Below are 20,933 nucleotides of genomic sequence, written 5' to 3'. Positions count from 1 at the left end.
GGCTTAGCCATGTATAACAATCAAAAAGTATACACTATCCAATGATACGGACAAGAGACGCTCTCAAAGCAGCCCCTCCCAAAGCTATAGACAAGACAAAAGGAAACTAGAAAGATAAGGAGAAGACAGTAAGAAACACCAGAGGGTGAGGACAGGCCCGGGAGCCATGATAGCTCTAAAAGAGAAAATGAAAACAACCCAGCAGTCTGGAAAGGGATAGAAAGGAAAAAGAGATAAAGACGAGCTTGTGCCATATCACAAGTCTGACAATAATACAACCCTATCGAAAGGGCAGATCAAGAAGAGTAAATAAATCCTCCACTAGAGTGAATCGAGTCTCTTCCGGGTAATAGCGCAAAGGCAAAGAGGCGTAAGTGGGAATATCCAAACAGAAGAAAAGAAAAGGTATAGTGAAGACAAAACTTCAAAAAATAAAAGGATAAGAAAAAAAGATAGAAAAAAAAAGATAAAAAGTGCTACTGCACAACTCGCTCGAATTAAAACGGAGGAGCAGATGTCGTGTCAAACTCGTTGAATACAACCGTTGCATCATCGATTGATGTCCCGATTATGCCACCATGCGAGGGTTGCTGGCCCGCATGAGGTTCTCGCTGTTCTGCTTGGACAGCGATCCGCTGGCGGTGTGGTCCTCCAGACCGTCGGTCTCGTGAGCATGCTCGTCGTCGTCCTCGACGATCCGAGTCGGGATCTCACCCGGCCCGTACTGCTGGCTCGACCGCTCCGGGAAGGTCGAGCTGCTCATCATCGACATCGACGTGCTGGAGCGGTTGTGCACCAGGTCGGGCGTGGGCGGCACGCTGGAGCCGCGGTGGTCGGGATGAAGCGAGTGGTTGTCGCCGTCGCCCAGTTCACTGCCGTCGCGGGTCGACCGGCCGTCCAGCGTGTCGCTGGGGGCCAGACGGCTGTCGCTGCGCTCGATCTTGGCGGAGTCTTCGTCGTCCTCGGCGTCCTGGGCGAGCTGGAGGCCCTCTACGGCGGCGGCGCACTGCTCGCTGATGCTGCGGATGATGTCCGAGATCGAATCCGTCTTGTCGCGCAGGTAACGATCCGCGACATCGGTGATGCTGAGACGGGCGAGGCGGTTGCTTCCACTGCCCATGCTCAGGAGGTGCTGCTCGAGCTCGGGGGTCATGTTCGGCATCGCCTTGGTGGGCGTCTCCGACGCGGGGCGCGAGGGCGTCGACTCCCGCAGGGTCTCGATGTCGGACTCGACCTCCTTGGTCTTCTCGACGGCGGCCTCCTGCGTGGCGAGTTCCTGCAGCTCGGTTGCGCTGCCGATGGAGCGAACAATGTGCTCCATGTGGTGCGACTGCCCGTTGATGAGGCTGCGCAGGTGCAAGACGACGCGCTGCGCGTCGTCGCGCTGGCGTGCCAGCGACGAGTTGGTGTGCTGCAACGAGGAGAGCTCGTTCTGGTTGCGCTTGCGCTCCCGCTCGAGCTCCTCGGCGATCTCCTGCTGGAGGACCAGGGCCTCGAGTGCGTCGTCGCGCTGCTTCTCGGTGCCCGACAGACGGAGCGTGAGACGCGCCACGTCGTCCTTCTGCTGGTCGATCATGCCGCTGAGGCGGCGGTTCTCGCGCTTGTGGGTCTCGATCTTGACCTTGAGCTCCGAAGTCTCCTTGGTGAGCTGCTCGGCGAAGGCCTGGAACTTGAGGAACTGCTGCTTCCAGGTCTCGAGCTCCTCGACCAGGAAGTTGTTGCGCTTGGTGACCTTGCCGATCTCGGTGTCCATGCGTCCCTTGAGGTTGATGAAGTCCTGCCAGGCCTCCATGGCGTCGCGGGAGTACTGGTTGCGCTCGCGCACGATCTCGTTGAGGTGGCGCATCGAGACCTTGGTCATGAGGGGCTTCTTGACGGAACCGCCGAAGATGGCCTTCATGCCGGTGTTGCGGCCCAGCTTCTCGCACACGTGGTCCATGATGCCCATGACGGAGTCCTGGTTCCACCACTCGGGCTCCTGGACGCTCTCCACCTCTCCGCGCATGACGATGATCTGTCCGGCGGGGATGAGTTTGCCGCCGGCATAGGCCGAGCGCAGATGGGGCGGGACGCCAGTCGGGGTGATGTCACCGTTCAACGCCTGCGTCAACCGGTTGATGAACTTGGTACGCTGGCCCGGGTTCAGCACGTTGGGCGGGCTCGAGGTGAGCACAAAGTTCCGATCCAGGTCAACGACCAGGGCATCTGAGGGGGCGTTGAAGAGCGTGCGGCATTCCGCCGTCACACCGAGGATGTACGGACCGGGCTCTTGCACCAGTTCCTTGATGTGGCGGGCGTGCACCATCGGGACGTACAGGCCACTCCATTCGTAGACCCGCACGCAATAGCGAATCGTCTCGGCGGCGATGGTGAGCATGGCGGAGTAGTGACTGACGAAGATGATGCGACGAGTGGGGGACACGGCCGCCTCGATCACGCCCACAATGTTGGGAATCGACAAGCAGTTGAAAAGGGGCCACATGGAGAAGTTCTGGAAACCGGTGGGCGACGAGGGGAACTGGTAGCACAAAGCATAATCCTTCATGTCGATGCGGACCAGGTCATTCAAGCGCGGGGCGGGAAAGCTCAGGATGCGGGACACCTCTTCGGCGTGGAAGAGGTTGGTGGCCTTGTTCCAATGGATCCACATGCCGCGCAGGTAGTCGCCCAGGAGGTCGTAAAGGGGGTATCGCGAGAGGAAGCTCAGACAGTAGGGGATCCAGTAGGTCTCGTCGGGGTTGTCGTAGTAATCCGATTCGGTCTTCTTTCGCAGTTCGCGGATGGTTTCGGCGCGCTTCTCGTCGGCCCGCGACCACACCCGGAGAGCGATACCGTAGAGAGTGTGGGAGGAATCCTGCTGCAGGACGAAAGCGTGGTGAACGCAGTGCGGCTGGCTCTTGCCGGTGCAGATTTCGACATCATGGGGGAAACAGGCCTGTTCTGTCAGTCATCTTTCTCTTCTCTCCCCGTTCTCCGTGAGAGTCAAACAAAAAAAAAAAAATAATAATAATAAATAAAATGAAATAGAAAGGACATACTCGCATCGCCGAGTGCAACGACTTGGCCACTTCATTGTCCTGTTCCAGACGGGGACTGCTCCCCAGAATCTCAGGCAGCCAGAACTGACCGACGGCACCCTTCATATGACCGATCTTGCCCTGAGCGGGAGCGGGAGCCTTGACCCATTGGGAGGGTTCGCGGCCCACGCCGCAGACCATGTAGGCATGGGTGAGGGTCTTGGGGGTGCGCTGGGCGGGTTTGGCATTCATTTGCGAAGGGATAGGCTGGGTGATGCGGGAATGAAGCGAGGAGGTGCGACTAGGAACGACCAGCGAATTTTCTCCTTGATCGCGGGTGACGGGGCGGTCGCGGGTGGACGGACGGGTGATGTGGTCTCTCAGAGACGGACTCATGATGATGGCAGGGTCCCAAGGAACGGACGAACTAGCGTGTGGGTAGGGACCGTATATATAGTTTTCTTTTTCTTCTCTCTCACAAATCGAGTCCTTAACCGCAGGTTATGAGGAACAGTGGAGGTTGATATCGAGTTAAGGCGAAGGACAGATACAACCCCAAGAGGTATAGGGATTGAACATCAGCTGAACAGGAGAGGTGTTTCCTGACAGCAATTGTAGCACTGCTAAAGATGTCTCTTCGACAGTCGAATAAAATGAAATAAATAAAATCAAAAAAGAAAAAAAGAATGAAAAAGGGGTGGGGATGCAGTGGGTAAAGAGAGAGAGAACCGACGGCACGAGTCGAGACCAAACACTGAGAAGGATGGGAACACTAGACCGTGATGAACATTTCCCAGGCTAATCAACGCGTCTTGTAAAACCGAGGCTTAAAGACGTGGAGAAGCGAGGAAGATGTCTCTGACCGTGGGTGGTTGGAGAGATAGGGAGGGGGGTAGAGAGAAGAAGAGGAAGCAGAAGAGGAGGGAGTCGAGAGGGGAAGTGAAGAAGAGCAGAAGAAGGGGAAAAAGTATAGGGGTTGGTTGAGGTAGAGAATTAGTGCTTAATACGGGATAGTAATGGGGAGGGTAAACTCAAAATCTGGACAGGTACTTCCTCTGCAGTAGTGAACTCCCTAACTAAGGAGGTACCTCAGACGGAGATAAGCCAGTCCCACGCATTGGTTGGAACGGCTTGGAGACACTAATGTTTTTCCCCACTAAACCTCGTTGGTTTGGTGGATCTTTTACCATTTAGTATCGAGTAGGTTGGTTCTTTACGCTTTCTTTGATTGTTTTGGTTCGTTCTGGTTTCCAGAGTATAACGGACGCGCATATGGATCCACATGATATATTCATATAATATATTATATATTATATATTATAGGAATATATATAAATAACACGATGAAATTGACCTCCCTCCATCGGATCTCACATCCCAGTCGGTCCTCCGAATCTCACCATGCAGGTACTCGCGGATGAACACCCTGAACCAATCCATCATCCATCACCCCTGGGCCCGTGCGGAGAGTAAGAGACTGGAAGAACCACTTTGAGAACCAAGTAAGAACAGGAAGACCGCTAGACTCCGAACCGGTTTCTCGACGGGGCGGCTCGGCGTCGCCTCTTTTTCCCACGCGAGAATGGATCTTCCCACGAGCCTTGAGCCAACCAAGGGAATGGAAGGAATGGAATGGACGGGAAATGGACGGGAATGGTCGAGGAATATGACAAATAGCTGGGGAACGGTGGATGCTCTCTCGATCTGGTCAAATGATTATTCTTTTTTTCATACCCACACCCCCTCTCCAATCTTCCCTGTTGGGCATTGCTAACTACCGACTTGGCTAGGCTGCTGGATTGGACGGTAGAGTCGGCTCGCCATTTGCAGTGCACTGAACAAGGAAGGAATTCCTTCCTTGACCTTTTTTGGGTTGTCTTGGAGAACAACACGACGACTGATGCGAGGAATCTGCATCTCTTGCAGTGACTTGGTCCCGGACAATGCACCCGTCATTGATCCTGCAAGGGGAATCAAGCCACCTTCTTGTCGGATTGTTATTTGCTGACATGACACCAAAGACAGAATCTCCCGTGGGAGGTGGCAAATCGCAATGTTGAAGGCAGGCAGAGATCTCGAGTAGCCAGGGATAGAGCACTGGACAGTGGGAGGCCCGGTCGGGGTTTTCCGACCGACGATCTTCATTTGCATGGATTGGCTGCAGTTCCTGTTCGTGCTCGCTATTACCTGGCTCCTGAATCCCTGCTCTGTTCAGCCTTGATCTATTCACATGAAAGTAACCATCCTGGGTTGTGAGACTGCCTTGGGGAATCAATGACTACAATACCTAGGAATGCGGATCAAGGAAGAATAAGTTTGGGAGAAGAATTCCGAAGAGAAGAAGTCAAATTCCAACCAGCCCTGTTTAAACCCACCCAAACCCAAACCAGGGACCGCAAAGTCTGACACAATCGCCTCGTAGCAGCAATCTTCCAGTGTAGCCATCTCTCTCCTCAAAAACAGACTCAACCAGGATCAACCCTCCACAATGCAACCCATCCGAATAGTAGACAGGAATCCTCCCACTGATCCAGTCCCTCAGCCCGTAAGAAGGCTGAAGCGACCGACCGCGCGTTTTCTCCCGTCTCCCGCCCAGATCCACCGCAGCGAGTCATACAGGAGGATCGGTCCTACAAGACACCACTTCCAATTTCAAATCATTTCTGCCGTCATCAATCGAGATACTGGCTGAGTCCGACGCACTCCGTATATACCGTATAAGAGTAGTAGAATCATGTCGATCTCACATGGACGCCTCCCCCCCCCTTCCACATCAAGGGGCCTTCTCCACGGATCTGATCGAGCAGACGCACGGTAAAATGAATCGTATCGATCTCGTTCCCTCCCGCAGGCAGCTGAGGAAAGGCAAACACATGGATCTATGAACTATTCGCAGTGACTCTTTTAGACCTCCACAACGAGGTACTGTCAGGGGAAGAAGGGTAGATATGTCGCATGACGCATTGCCTCCTCTCTCCGCTAAAATACACTGACGAAAAAGAGAGAGGAAGAAAGTGGATCAAAGCAATCGTGGAGCAGACAGCAACCACGGTTGACGAAGTTTGGTATTGATTTTTGATTGATTAATACTGAGCATGGTCTGGAAAAGACGGGAAAAGACCGTGGTCAGCTACCGTCACCCGCATCCAGATGTAGAATCCGATCGGATGAGCGGGCCTGAACCATGGAACGGAGCTGATAGTCTTGATCGGAATTGCACAATCCGGATGTGCTAATTTGGTAGAGATCAGGTCTGGTCTTGATCAAAGCTGAAGGTCTGGACAGTTTAATAGACGCATACTCCTGTCTGTTCCTGAGTAATGGGTGCCATTGTTCTATCGTGCACTATTGCCGTTATTCCTCATGGCTGTCGGTCACTATCCCTGAATGAATCCACGAGTCCTCAGCCAGCCGGCCTTTGCGAGTCATGGTTGTCGGACTAGGTCAATGGTATCCAATAAATCATCTACTATGGAAACACTATAATTATATTCATGAGACAATATACCATACAATACACCAAGAAGAACAAACGGTGGTTGGGCTGAGCACGCTTGGGCCATACATACATACATACATACAACTCGAGATATTTTTATTCTATCCTGTGGAGATCTGGATCTCTTGATTTACGCATAGTCAGCTAATAGTAATCGATAGACCATGCTACTTTACTCTCTTCAATTCTCATTCCTCTCGATCCCTACCTTACAGTCATCAATGCACCACGTACGGAGACACAGGAAGGCTCGTATATACGTAGTAAGGAGGTATCCACTCTCCCCTCAAGTAAGTACCTATCAACCTAAACATCCCTAGAAAGAATGAAAGAAAAAAAGAAAGAAACATCAACTGTCACTCCCCAAACAAAATCAAATCCCCGACATCATTCCTTGCATGTCTCTCCCCAATCCCCCCTAAGCAACATACCAAAAACGCCCAGAGTGACCGACCCCCCATTGAATCCCCCCTAGCGTTTCACCATCAATCCACACCCTCACCTGCTCATTCTATTCTCTCTCCACGCCCCGACACCCCTCAATCAAACATAGATCGATCAAGGACTAGGTCATCCACGCACAAGCGTATCGGGCAACGGGTTTTCCAACGCCGCTCCGAACGGACGGGTTGACAGGTACGATAGCCATGCTGTAGTGGCACGGTGGCGCCGTTTGTCTCACGCCGTCGATTGAAACAAGACAGCTTTGGATCTCGAAGCGGGGGAAGAAATCAATCCCGCTTGACCTGTCATTTTTGTTATTTTGGGTCTTTTGGTCTTTGGTTTGGCAGTGTCGCTGGTGGCTGGATTCAGTGACGGTTTTGAGACGAGGCTTTTACCGAGTCCTTTCGTAGTGCGCTGTAACGGTCATTCCGACTGGTCATTGTCCTGGATATGTTGGTATATTAAGTAGGTAGGTGTGGAGAATAGGTATGTGTTGGACGCCCCGTACTACTCCGTACCTACTTACCAAGTATCTGTTATAGATGGGAATGTTCTGCAGTAGCATCTTGAAAAACAAAAGATGACATCTCCAGACTGGCCCAGGGGCATACAATCTTCTAATTTTGGATTCTATCCGTACTCCGTCTTCCGTACATAGCATCAGCGAAGCTGGATTCGATCGTATTCTATCATTAAATTAATCTACCTAGCTACCCACCATCTGCATGGCGCTTTTCTCCACCTATCATCCTCAATAATCGTCCCTCCGAGGAGAGTTATTGAAATACATAGACCATCCCCGCTCGGTCCACACTAACCACCATCCCATAAGGCACCCGCAGCACGGCAACGTCCTGGATGAAGTCCAAATGGCTTTTCAGCAATTGCTGCTGCTGCAGGCTGATCACCGTACTGCGAGGCAAGCGCCCGCCGCCTCCCCCCTTTCGATTATTCCCGCTCTTGCCCGCCCCAGCGGAAGACGGCGGAGGGCCAGGGATATGCTCGGTCGTCACCACGAGCGACCCCCTAGGCTGAGACATGTCATAACGCGGCTTTCCCGTTGCCCCACCGTCCGAGACAACGTCCAGCCCGCTGACAATAGTCGACAGCTCCGGGCGCGCCAGGTCCCAAAACCGGATCTTGCGGTCGCAGCCCCCGGAGATGATGTACCCGCAACGCGTGGTGCCACTGCTGTCCCTGCCGTCGTCCGGGCTGTCGAACCCAACCGTAAAGGTGCAGATACCTGCAGGCGCAGCGCCCGCAGCTGATGGCCCGGACGCCTGGTCGACGGCGGCGCTGCCGCCAGGGGCCGCCGGGCTCTCCGTCGCGAACCGACTTAGCATGCCTTCGGGCCGGTCGCCCTCCACGTGCCAGGCGGCGTACTCTTTGGCCGTAGCGTAGGCGTTTTTCGCCGGGCTGTCCTCCGCGCCGCCGGAATCGGCCACGTAGGCCTCGCGGCAGAGGACCTTCTCGATGTCCCAGACGGTGACTTCGTTGCCGTGTTTGCCGCTCCCTGAGACGCAGACCCATCGTCCCCGTCCCTTGGTTGGGTGGACCTGCAGGCGCTGGATGGTGCTGGAGCCAGGAAGGCCCCAGGCCTTGAGACGGACGCGGAAGCGCAGGTCCCAGAGGTCGAGGATGCCGTGTGTGGTACCGATCAGCAGCCAGTTGTGTTTCCGGTCGCAGCAGAAGGTGGTGGGCGTGCCGTGGTGGACCGGGTTCTGCAGAGTATACGCCGGGATCATGGTTTTCATGTCCAGCGCCACCACGCGGCATGTGTTGGTCGCGATGAGAAGCGTCGATTGGGCATCCACGCGGAAGTGCTCCATCCAGACGGCGTATTCCGCCGATCCGTCGTCGGCCAGCGGAAGTTGGTACTCGCGCACAAGCTGGAGTTTCCCGTATCGGACCGTGTCGTTGACGTTGTGGTAATCAACCTTCACTGCGTGGATACTTCCGTCGTCGGCACCGCTGACGAACGTGTAGGTGTTTTCAATAAAGGTTAGGGTTTTGACCTTGGCCTCTGTAGAATGACGGTATGTCTGACGTGATCTGGGCGTCAAGTTTCTCTCCAGCCGCGTTGTATCCCAGACCTTGACGGTGCCATCGTCGGATCCCGTGACGAAAAACGAGTGGTCTGGGGCCACGATGACTCGGTTCACCGGCCCGCGATGCTCTCCAAAGATGGCGACGAGGCCTCCCGTCGGCTTCCAGACCTTGTTTGCATCGTCTTCGCTAGCTTTCTTGATTGGCCGTCTCGTGTCTATGTCTTTAACGTAGGGACCGAGATCAAAGAAATCCGTGGGGTAATTCTCTGCGAAGACGGAATCCAGCAGCCTAAGGACTACAGGATCATCTCCGCCGTAAGAATGGTTGGCGTGGTATTGAGGCGGGCTCGCTTTTCTATCAAGCGTACTTGGCTGAGCAGACGGCTGAGGGCTTTGCGTTGCTTCGCGCTGAGAGGGGATATCCACTTTGCCAAACGCGTTGGCGGCACTGGTACTTGTTTCGGCATCTGCCTTGGCAATGTCCTTCCGGTTGAGTAAGCTCATAGCGCTGGACTTTCTATGTACTCCACTGCTCAGGTACTTTATTGTGGGATTCTCGGGGTCTGTTGGTGTGGAGGGGCTCTCCTGAGCGGGACTGTTCCCACCAGGCGAAACTCTGCGTTCAGCATCGGAGCCAGGTGGTGATAATGGTCTTGATCCAGGGACCGCACTTGGGGAAGACGCCACCGGTGAAGATGTAGCTGACTGTTCCGCTCGAAGAGTGTCCACTGTATTAAGTCTTGCAGGGACCGTAGAAGCGTCCGACTCTTTCGGTAACTGACTTCTGGTCCGTTGATGTTTGCGACGGGTGTTCCCGTTCTCAATCGTTGTCGAGGCATCAAGCAGTGCGTCAGCGATGGTGTGTGGCTTGCGCTCCCTAGGCTCGCCTTTACTGACGGACGACTTTCGTGGCTTGAGGTTTTGATTCTTGTCAAAGAAGACAGTTTGCGGGGTGACTCCCTGCTGCGTCAAAGCAATTATATTATTGAGGGACGTCGCATTGTCAACATCTGCCGTTTGACGCGCAGAAACTCTCCAGATGTACTCTCGGAGAGCGAGTAGCTTGAAATCGTCGTCGGGAACCATTCCCATGTTTCGTAAGCGTGTAATCCACTGTTCATCTTCCTCGGTTTTAGCCTGGGCACTGAGAGAATAGTTTGTGCCTTTCTGGCCTCCTTTGGAGATACCGCCGTTCCCGCCTAGATTAGACATTCCATCTCGCATGGCCGACTTCCAGAACAGCCCTTTCTCCGCCTTGGAAGCCCACACAAACGCTAGTTCATATACGCCTCTCGAAAGAGGTTTCTTCAGAGCATCAAGGATTTCCTCTTCGGAGAAATTCAAAATGTTCACCTTGAGGAAGGGTCGGATAAGAGGAGAAAGGATCGAGAATTTATCAGCCACTGATAGGAATTTTGTTGAGCTGACCACCAGATTCACCGCTGCTTCGCGAATCCAAATGTTGGGGTGGATGAGAAACCGCACTGTGACGTGAAGGATGTCCCATGTAGTTGATCGCTGGAGCAGACCCAAATCACCCATGGAGGCAAGGGACCGAAGCACTCTTTCCACGACGAATTCTTCGGGATCAGTCATTGACTGGACCATGAGGGGGAGGATGTACTGCTCCAAGCTTGTGGATCCAGCATAGGCTGCAACCCCAACGACAGCCTCGAAGAAGGCGCATTTCAAGATCCAATCCCGATCGTTTAAGTATGTGTTTAAGTGACTTAGGATCACCTCGTTTGTTTTGATGTTCCCGAAGAACACGCATAAACTTGATACTGACCCGAGGAAAGCGCGGCGCACGGAAGCATCACTATCGGTCAATAATGCCTTCGTGTGCGCTTCAAAATAATCAAGAAGATCCACTCTAGCAACATCGTAGAGGTTATGGTAGGTGGCATCTTCAGTCCATCTTGGCTCCGATTCAGCCGGTATCAGAGTCGGTAGCCGAGTATCCGTGCGGAGCGCCTGGATCATATCCAGGAATCTCAGCGAAGATTGCGCGAGAGAGGCAATACACGACGCATATGCCGCACGAACAAGTGGAGAGGGGCTTGAGTTGGCGCTGGGGACAAATGGCTGGATTCTTGGGAATATGTATTCCGAAAAAAGATAGGCATTGACTGGTGATACGACCTGAACCATTTCTAGAAGCTGCGCAAGGGCTCGTATGGCAGCAACTCGCACCGAATCTGTTCGATCATTGAGAAGCACCATGATGTAAGGGAGAATGCGGTCCAGCTTGTCTTCGTCCGACAACCTTTCGGCAAATGCCAAAAGAACATCACAGGCCTTCACGCGCACCGAAGACTTAGACGTATTGCGTAAGCTCGATACAACCAGCGTAAGGAAAATCAAGACGCCATCGTCAAGCGGAAGTTGCGACTTGGAGGTTGGGTTCCCATAGTGCGGCAGGTCAAGTTGCACTGGCAGAGTATTACCGGTGAGCTTCGGGGTGGTGCGACTAGAGCCATCTTCCTTAGGCTGGGGGGTTGCGCCAAGGAAGTAAGATATCTTGTCGAAATCCAAAAATATCCTCTCAATCCGATCATCAGCCTCCCCTCGGTTTGCAGACGCAGCGTCGACTTGCGTTTTCCCAGAGGACGGGTCTGTCATGAGCGACATGTACTGATGAAGAAAGCTGTAAAAGTAGTCTGGGAAAGCCTTGTTCTTCCAGAAATTCAAATATTCTTCCGCCGAGTATCTCGACTCCGGTTCAAGCTGGATCATGTGAAGGATCAAAGCTCGGATCTCGGGGTCCTCGACCTTGGCCAGAGTATGTTCTGGGCTGTATTCGCCTTGGCGGTATTTATACATTTGATGCAACGTGAATATTGGCGACTCTAGGAAGAGTTCTGCGATCACACATCCAGCACTGAATATGTCCATGGCCCAGTTGACACTCTGACTCGCCGGCTTATCTCCAGCCATCAGAAATCTCTCCGGGGCCAGATAGCAGGTTCGTCGCCCCGATGCGTCGAAATAGAAATGAAAATCGGCTGGGTTATCCTCCGGAAGGTACGTCGGCTTGAAAGACGACGAAAAGTCCGAGAGATATACCCAATTCCACGACGTGACTAAGACACTCTCTGTCTTGATATCGCCGTGGAAAACATCCAACGAATGGCAGTCCCGCAGAGCGCACAGAAGCTGGAATGCAATCCATTTCTTCTCAATGTCCTCTGGGAAAGGACGGGTGCTGTTTTTTAGTCAGACTTGTCACAATGGCTAAGATACACACGACATACCTCATCCGATCATAGAGCGAACTATGCATGTATTGGCGGACCAGATACCCGCAGGTGCTGGTCTCCAATATTCTATGATAGCTTAGCGCATTAGGCACCTCCGAAAGCAGCTTTCGTTCCCCTACGAGGACTGGTTAGAGCGTCCATGGCGGCCAGTATAGAGAAGTAAAACATACGGTTGATGGCCTTGACATAGGGCGCCAGCTCCATGCTGGGGTAAGGCTTCACTATTACCTTTACTAGAACGAGGCCATTTTGCTGTCTTGCTCGTATGCTCTTCATAAATCGGCCACCGCCCATAGACTTCTCATACGTCAAGTCCGACAGCTCGGGGACATCGATCCCCGCCGAACCCGCCGACAGGGTCGTGAGGGAGTAACCTTGGCCCATGATGTCGATGTACCTTCATCTCACAGGCAGAGTCGAATCCGGTATCACCATGCGCATCAAAAACGATGGGATAATGAATTATCTGTAGAGCAGCTCTACACGCTGATCTCGACGAGCAATCGGAATTCAAGGCTGGATGGAATTCCTGATGAAGGTTGATGGGATGAAGTCAGTTGACGCGCTTGAGTAGTCACATGATGACGGGCGGTGTGGGTCTCCGATCTTTTTGCCATGATGATCCAAGATATTTTGATTGAACAATTAGGCATACTTTCAGTTTGTTAGATATGATAGACGTACTTGATATTTTATATTACAAATATCTTATGATTCCTCCACTAAAGTATGTTTGAAGTGTGCCTGTGGTTCAATATATATTGCTGGATAAACATGTTCACTGTCTGAACCAGTGAACTAACTTGAAGTTATATTTTGGAAACACACAGTATTTAGTTATATATGTAGGAGAAAGCTGACAGAATTAGTAAAAGTATAATATACTGTATACAATATATGAAATTTTGATGTATGCATTAACGGAGAGGCGCTTGAAAGAGAGATTAGAATTAGAAATACAAAAGAAAATTTTAGAATATGCGTTCCAATCAGATGACAGACCAAGTGTTTACTGTATGTATTCACTGCTGTCTTTCATAGTATATATAGTATCTTGAATGGTTTCGTTCCTCTGAGAATGCATATCTGATACCGATGATACAAATAGTGCCAAGACACGTGGAGAAGTGTACTTCACACGCTAAATCGCGGAGCTCTGCTCAACCTCCCACCAGCCAGCTTTCCTTGGCAGCCCACATCAATACCAGGGTTCCCACGGAATGGCTTCATCGATCATGGATTCGTCCAGCCAGTCACTTCCACCAGAGAACGGGGTCCCGGAGATCCCGATCATCGATGACCAGGAACCGCTTATCGATGTGGTCCGGAAATTGTACAAGTAATTGCGACGTTCCCAACCCGCCTCCATCTAGTCCAAACCATCAACTCAGGATGTTCTGACCTGTATGGCTTTTCCAGTTTTCTCATATTAGCTATATGCGATGTGTCGTATACGTTCGACCAGATGAGGTCCACGCCTCATGGTCACAATCTCCGATGCCTGATACATTCCCTGGCGGAAGAGTCCCGCAACCCCCGGATCATTTCCGCTTTGATGTAGGTGAACTTATACCAGTCCTATAGTTTCTGGTAATCGTCAAGATCTAAAGTCCATCTGGTAGGATCTTAAAATGGCAGTTCAGCAAAACGGCTGAATGGGACTGGGGACTGAATGAAAGCCGTGGGTATGCCTGCGAGTACATTGCTTGGCAGTTCTTGTGTCATCTCGACCAGCGCGAGACTATCCGGTTCCTGCTGGATGAGCTCGAGACCCCAAATCCGTTTGGAGGTAATTTTGCTGGAGTTGATAGGGACCCCTTCGGACTTCCATTACGCGTTGGTGGCCAAGATCGTCAAGACGACGGCGTGAGAACCCCATTGTTATTACAATCGTCTTCCTTTTACCGTTTCTTTGGCGGAAGAAGACAAGCCACGGGGTACTTTGATGAAGAGGGCCAAGAGGGTGACGATACGCCCAAGCGGGCTTACGAGCTAGAAAGGTATTCCTTGTTTTTCGGACTCAATGCGCTCGAAATTGCAGTTATCGCCCAGGCAAAGAAGTTTCTGAGCCAAAAGGTCGTCCAGAGGGTCACGGACAAGATCTGGAAGGGAGAAATTGTCTTCTGGGATACTTTGAACGTGCATTCGACCAAAAGACCGCATTTCTTCGATAAAAGGTAGAGCGTCGCGCGCGGGACTCACGGACCATTCCCTGCTGATGTTTGATATAGTACATCGGATCTCTACTCACGTCTGCGAGTTCCAGTATACCGCAAAACCTTCGAAGCTGCTTTTTTCGTCTCTTTCTTGCTTCTGTACTATGCTGTGTTAGTCGAGAGAAAGTCAACCGGCATTGGGATATTTGAGACCCTGATGTATTTCTGGATTGCTGCGTTTGCATACGACGAACTGAGCGATATGGCAGATGCAGGGATGCTCTTCTACCAGATGGACTTCTGGAAGCTTTGGAATCTGGGAATCATGGGCACAGGCCTGGCCTTCGTTGTGGCGAGTGAGTCACCAGCCCCTTGCGAATCTGCCTTGCAAAGCCCCTTTGAACTCCCAGTTGGGTGACACAGCTGGTGCTACTACCCAACTTAGTTTTCTGACTCGATCGGCACCTAGGGATCGTTGGGTTAGCGAAAGAGAGTGGTTACATCACCGATTTATCATTTGATATACTCTCCTTGGAGGCTCTGTTTCTAGTGCCTAGGCAAGACTCGCTCTCATTCGGCGCTGTACGAGGCTAACACGGGTGAACAGGATATGCTCGCTTGTGAGCTTGAACTCGTACTTTGGGAGTCTGGTATGTCAGAACTAGCGACATCACGTAGAAGGACACCATGTGCGGGAACAGCCACTGACAGTCTGCATGGACCCGTAGATACCAGTTCTAAAGGAGATGGTAGCACACCCGGCTGATCGAGTGGGGCACTGTTGAGCAAGGCTGATACTATGGGACCAGACTAAAGCATTTTTCCGATTCATGCCTGTGGTAGTGGTCTTGTACATCGGTGGGTGGTCCCGATCCACCTGGGAGGGGGCGAACGCCCGATGCTAAATCGTCTGCAGGGTTCCTGACAACCTTCACGATGCTCGCCCGTGACCGACTTTCCCTCCGGCAAATGTCATGGATCCTGGTGAAAGTGTTCTTCGGGTATGGCGGTGAACCCCTCTCTCTAGAGATCGTTCGCTTTTCTGACTGACGCTGCGAGGCAGATCGAATGTGCTGGGTTTTGTTCGTTCCTCCTGCTTGTTGTGGAAAGTGTTCTTTAAACTGACCGGGTGGCTGGAATGATTGGATATTAGGACATCGCTCATGATGTGAGTCTGTGCGCCAAGCGGCTGTCATGCAGTCGCAATGGCAATTTCCAGGGTCATTGAAAAATTGGTTGGCTCTCGCGTTTAGTTGACTGACGCGCTAATTCTTAGATTTCCCCGATCTTCGGCTACGTTTTGATGTAAGTTTCTCTCTTTCGGTCTTCCCTCGCCGACTGCGCCACAGGGACTGTGGAAAAGTCGGTCGCATATGTCTTTAATCACGTTTTACCTGTGCAAGCGGTTATAATACCGCCGATGGGTGTGCAAACTACCTTTTGGAGTGACGTGGGCAGCATGGATGGCGCATGATGCTTGATCGTCATGGACATGTTGGGGTTTGCACAAGCCACAGCATGCAACAGAGCCCTGTCGTGGTCCTTGGCATGGACTTGGATTCTTGGGAAATGAATTTCTCATTCATTCATTCATTCATTCTTTTTTTTTTTTAGATTAATTTTCTCTTTCTTGATTTTCGAAAGGAAAGTAAAGGGAAGGAGAGAAATACTAATTTAGTCATCTAGGTTGATGTTCGTGTGCATGACAAATTTGCTCCTGATCTCTTCGTTGGTGTCTCTCATGAGCATGAGCTTGGAAGGGGTATGTCCAACGGGAATGAATATCCCATTCGATCACTCTTTGATTTGTCATGAAAGGTGCTAACTGGGAGTTTTTTCCTAATTTCCTTGGCCAGGTTATGTCGCATGCACGGGAAGAATATCTTTTCCAGTTAGACTCCTGCCCAATTAGACCAGTATGGACGCGCTAACCAGTGTGGAAATAAGACTTTCAATCTATGTGCTGGAAAGCAGCAATTCCCGCCGACTCACCCATTTTTTGCCGCCTTTTGTCAGTTCTCTGGATTTGCCTGGATTTTAATCTGGACTTTGATAGGATGACAGATCACTGACAGAGCCCACGACGCAGAATCTCATCCCCCTCCTTTGTATCCGACCCATGAGGCTTTTCCTCTCTGCAGGGCACATCCGCCGAGTCCGCATCATTTTGCTCCGGGCGACACATCTCCCGTTTGTTGCATTGATCTGGGCCTATGAATCTAGCCGCCGGCACTTCCCGCGGCGGCGACAGAGTCAGTTTCCCCTGAAGAGCGTGGCTCCCAGGAACAGTCTGAGTCGGCCGTCATCGACGCGGACCGGACGGGCACCCTCCACGCAGCGCCCTCATGCGGCCTCTGGGCCCGCAACCGACGTTCGCCCGCTGGGCGCTGGCAAACCTAAGGCTCACACTAGCCCGGGACCGCATCCCGAAGCGCGCGGCCTAGACCCAGGACGTGCTGACATCGCGGATATGATCGACGAAGTGGAACAATTGCGGACCCAAGTGGAGCGAGTGGCCGCTACGGTGGCCTGTCATCAACGAGGACGGTAAGGTGGACAAGGCAGCAGACCACCTATTTTGGCGGGGTAAGGCTGTTCATGCCAATAGAAGCCATGATGATTTGGATGGCAACCTTTGCAGGCAACTTGGAATTGTCTGACATCAAGAGGGGAACGTGTAGTGGAGCGAGATTAAATGCACGCACCTGGACAGGGACGGCGTCAGGGCCTAAGGTATTAGCGTGGGAACCGGTCACGGACCAACTGGAACTGGAGATGGTTCGAGGTGCGGTGCAGCACTATGTCATTTAGTCGAATTAGTAGCAAGGAACTTGTGATCGATGTTCATACCGGTATGAGACTGTCATGTTTTTTTTTTTTTTTTCTTTTTCTTTATTCTCCTGCCATATGTAGCATCTTTGTTTCTCTGCCATTTATTTATTCTATCTTTATTCTTATCCGTTCTTTCTGTTATCGTTTATTTATTTCCTACACAATTTGACTTACTGTTTAATTGATACAGTGTATACAGTCAACCCGGTATTCTTGATACGGACGGGGTAGCAGATTATTACATACATCCAAGACTATATTGGACATCATTAACAATGAACAATCATGCTAGAATAATAGCGACCAGAAGATAATGCGGGACAAAGAAAGTCAAATAAATTAGACCTGTTAATATTATCAATCCAAAACATAAAACAATTCCAGGGCTCAGGATTATTGCCCCTCAGCCCATCCAGGCACCTCGTACCCAGGCTACAATGGAGACCTTCTCGAAGTAACATTCACTTCCCCGTACCTGACAGGGAAGGATTGGAACCGATAGAAAAAAAAGAAAACAAGGCAGATTGACCAGCCCCTGAAGCCGGGGGGGAGATGTTCCATACGATACCATACGGTAAGATGGAGGTACCAGGTACTTCTGGCCACACTCGCAAGTTACCTTAGGTACTACTCTCAGTTGGCTTTCACCAGTAGCTTACTGGTTCATCTTTTCTCTATCCTGCAGCTTCTTCCTTCCACTTCTTCCTCTTCCTCCACGCCTCTTTCCCCTTGTTTTCCCGGGTCGTGCGGCTGTGTTTGCCAATCAGCACGGGCGACACGCACTGCTGTTTTGCCAAGGTAAGTTTCCAGACTGTCGGGTCCGATCTAAACCTATCTGGTTCTGGTGGAAGGAATGTGCAGCCAGTGGTTTCGCCCAGCCGGTGGTGATCGGGACCGTCAGGCGATCCCATAGGGTAAGGAGAAAAGATGGTGGTCGACGGGTCAGGAATGGAGTCCGTCACTAACACAGGCAGTGCTTCAACTCTCCTGTCGACAAATGATTCTTCTTCGGGCTTTTTGGGATTCCCCTGTATTCTCGCAATCCTCTCCCCTCTTCTCCCTCCTCTTTCTCTAGTCTTGTCTTCCCCCCACCACCACCACCACCACCACCACTATCCCCCTCCCCACACCCCCTGGTCTGGTTTACCAGGTCACTGCCCATCTTCCCCCCCTGTACTTTCACTGCGTTGTGCCAATCTTGTCTAGGCTCTCCGGAACTTGCATAGGTCCGTTAGGCCACAATCATGACGGCTCACTGCCAATCCAGGGTTTCCACCTGCTTAATTTATTCCATGGACGACAATATCACGCCGTTCTGCTTATTTTTTTTGGCCTGATCACACTTATCCGGCGCTAAATGGCGGTGCATGTTGATTATATTATTTGATTTATTAGATTTCTGCTTGTTATTAATCATTTTATTGTGGTCATTATATCATGATTATATTATGTTATTTTTGTTTATTTGATTTTATTGATTTTTGATTTATTTATCGCTGTCTGGAGACTGCAGAGATGCGCTGCAGTCAAGCGGATTCGGGCTTCCCCAAGGTTAAGCCTCCCACACACACACCTATCCCCCCCCCCCCCCCCCCCCCCCCTCCTCTTCCTTACTCTCCGCCGCATTCATGCACATCGATTCCACGAATCTGCCTTACCTGACCAGGCGTCAAGGGTGCTTTACTCCTCTCCACGATATCGATGCAGCGGACGCCTTCCTCCAATGATTCTATGGCTTGTTCCGTTGCTTTCTTTTTCAGCCTCTGTTCATGTTCGCCACTACTTCGTTCAACCTGCAGCCAAGCGGTTGAGTAGTTATCTTCCTATATAGATCCCCTTATAACGCCTCTCTGCTCTTGAAAGCTAGCCCTAGTTTTTTTTCCCGTCTTACCACATTTGACCCTTGAGCGTGTGAGCGTGAGAAAGAGGAAGAGAATTCCATTTCAAACAACCAGTCAGACAACTCTACGCAGAAAAACCAACCGGACACTCGCACGGACTTTCTTTGATACAGTCATTGGCCAATCCTCGCCTTCGTTGGGAAAATCTTTGTCTACTGTTCTGCTTCGTCTCCTTTGTGTACAATCTACTTGTCCGGGGGCTATCTCACCGTTCCACCAACATGGACCGTAAACCGACCTCGTTTCATCCACCCACTTCTCTTGCCCCCTTACCATCCGATAACCACATGGTGCTAGAAGCCACATCAACCTACCCATCATCGACCACAGCAGTGTCGAGTTACCCATGCGATACTCACTCGTTGGTGGGCTTGGGCATCTCACACGGGGAGATGCACACTCCTGTCAGCAACTTGTCCGTCTATACCGCACCCGAGGCCTTTGCGTATCCAACAGCAACAACAACAACCGGCTGGAGTACCCAGTCGATGGTTCCTGGACCCCTTTTTGACAACACCATGCACGTCGGCCATCTGTCACCCCCAGCCACCTATGAACCGTTCGTTGACCGCACCGACGACTCGACCTCCCCCATGAGTTACTACAGCAGTCACGCTCTGAGTGCCTCATCCAGCTACGGTCCCATGATGGATATGGGGCCGAATCCAGATGGAATGACTCATGCGTTTCGATCGTTTACGAATACCCCTGTCCCTGTTGCTGGTGGCCTCGCCGACGACGGGGTCGAAGTGAAAACAGAGCCCGAGGATACGTTGGATCTGCCCTCGGTGGCCGATACTAACGAGACTGTGGGAGACTCAGTATTTAACCAGTGGCACAAGCAACAAGACCTCTACAGCGTTGCCCCCAGCTATTACCCACTGCCTGCGTACCATGCCAACGTGGTGAAGTCGGATCGACACGAAGACAGTCTCGTGAGTGAGGTTCGCAGGACCTCACCATCAAACGGATCCAAGAAGGTAATACACGAATTTCTGCTACTGTCGTTGCCAGATTGCTAAAGATCTCCCGTAGGGGATGCCCAAGCCAGACGGCTGTACCTGCACGGTGTGCGGATACCATTTCACCCGACGCTCCAACTGCATGGAGCATATGAAAAAGCACGATCCCAGTCGCAAGCGAACCTTTAGCTGCAAGCTCTGCGGCAATACGCTGGGGCGAAAGGCCGACCTCAACCGGCACATCGATAGTGTAAGTACAGCAGTTCCTACACGGGGGACTACCCACTGAACAGGAACCAGATTCATCTCGGATTACGGAAATTTGGCTGTGAGAAATGCGGCCAACGCTTTACTCGACAGGACATTTTGAACCGGTAAGTCGGGACGAACTTCCCCTCAAGACTGTATCTATACTAATACAAGTAACGTGCTAGACACTCCGCCGACGGCTGCTACCAATCCGTCCGAAAAGCGACTCGCGCGAAGAAAGGCAGCAGGGACCACCAGCAATCGCAGTCCCCGGAGCATTCGTCGAAACATAATTAGACACGTTGGAATACGCTGGACAGGGCGACTATAGATACGATTTCGAAGTAGGCCATTTTGGCGTTGATCGCGAATGGCGTGGCTTCTACGAATTAACGGCCGAGCGATTTACTCATCTATATACCTATCTACCTATCGATAAAGGTCATACGACGCATAGTGTTAGCAATTGGGTGGAATTTTTTGCTTGCTTGTTGCGGTTGATGTTGTTTCTTTCTTTCTTTCTTTTTTTTTTCCTCTTCTGAGGTGTCTCTCCTTTCTCTCCTAA

General features: G+C 51.6%; 5 protein-coding genes across 5 annotated transcripts; 2 read left to right on the top strand and 3 right to left on the bottom strand.

The window, feature by feature from the left end:
• Nucleotides 1-568: 568 nt before the first annotated feature.
• On the bottom strand, nt 569-3,413 carry BDW47DRAFT_129745 (DENN (AEX-3) domain protein; the record flags this gene model as incomplete). The annotated part of the gene is made up of 2 exons (XM_024817028.1): nt 569-2,935; nt 3,039-3,413. The coding sequence occupies 2 exons, from the start codon at nt 3,411-3,413 to the stop codon at nt 569-571; spliced, it is 2,742 nt and encodes a 913-aa protein (XP_024667655.1).
• A 973-nt stretch (nt 3,414-4,386) lies between these two features.
• On the bottom strand, nt 4,387-5,388 carry BDW47DRAFT_113567 (uncharacterized protein). The gene has a single exon (XM_024814448.1). The coding sequence runs from the start codon at nt 5,166-5,168 to the stop codon at nt 4,788-4,790; it is 381 nt and encodes a 126-aa protein (XP_024667654.1). The 5' UTR covers nt 5,169-5,388; the 3' UTR covers nt 4,387-4,787.
• Nucleotides 5,389-7,634: 2,246 nt separating this feature from the next.
• BDW47DRAFT_113565 (ubiquitin-binding serine/threonine protein kinase VPS15) lies at nt 7,635-12,757 on the bottom strand. The gene is made up of 3 exons (XM_024814447.1): nt 12,439-12,757; nt 12,263-12,383; nt 7,635-12,213 (listed from the first exon to the last, which is right to left on the bottom strand). Exons 1-3 carry the CDS (start codon nt 12,650-12,652, stop codon nt 7,737-7,739), a joined length of 4,812 nt encoding a protein of 1,603 aa, XP_024667653.1. The 5' UTR covers nt 12,653-12,757; the 3' UTR covers nt 7,635-7,736.
• Nucleotides 12,758-13,454: 697 nt separating this feature from the next.
• BDW47DRAFT_113561 (uncharacterized protein) lies at nt 13,455-17,229 on the top strand. The gene is made up of 16 exons (XM_024814446.1): nt 13,455-13,607; nt 13,688-13,825; nt 13,891-14,445; nt 14,500-14,780; nt 14,894-14,981; nt 15,032-15,074; nt 15,153-15,173; nt 15,234-15,282; nt 15,341-15,425; nt 15,488-15,506; nt 15,578-15,592; nt 15,701-15,729; nt 16,111-16,186; nt 16,281-16,315; nt 16,372-16,435; nt 16,514-17,229. Exons 1-16 carry the CDS (start codon nt 13,489-13,491, stop codon nt 16,973-16,975), a joined length of 2,079 nt encoding a protein of 692 aa, XP_024667652.1. The 5' UTR covers nt 13,455-13,488; the 3' UTR covers nt 16,976-17,229.
• Nucleotides 17,230-19,233: 2,004 nt separating this feature from the next.
• BDW47DRAFT_90471 (putative C2H2 finger domain protein (Ezf)) lies at nt 19,234-20,861 on the top strand. Its single transcript, XM_024820184.1, has 4 exons — nt 19,234-20,137; nt 20,193-20,369; nt 20,420-20,493; nt 20,554-20,861. Exons 1-4 carry the CDS (start codon nt 19,379-19,381, stop codon nt 20,663-20,665), a joined length of 1,122 nt encoding a protein of 373 aa, XP_024667651.1. The 5' UTR covers nt 19,234-19,378; the 3' UTR covers nt 20,666-20,861.
• The last annotated feature ends 72 nt before the right edge of the window (nt 20,862-20,933 follow it).

The sequence above is a fragment of the Aspergillus candidus genome, assembly GCF_002847045.1.
Source record: "Aspergillus candidus strain CBS 102.13 unplaced genomic scaffold BDW47scaffold_83, whole genome shotgun sequence".
Taxonomy (NCBI): Eukaryota; Fungi; Ascomycota; class Eurotiomycetes; order Eurotiales; family Aspergillaceae; genus Aspergillus; species Aspergillus candidus.
The sequence above is the reverse complement of the archived record's forward strand: the minus strand, read 5'-3'. Positions and strand labels throughout refer to the sequence as shown.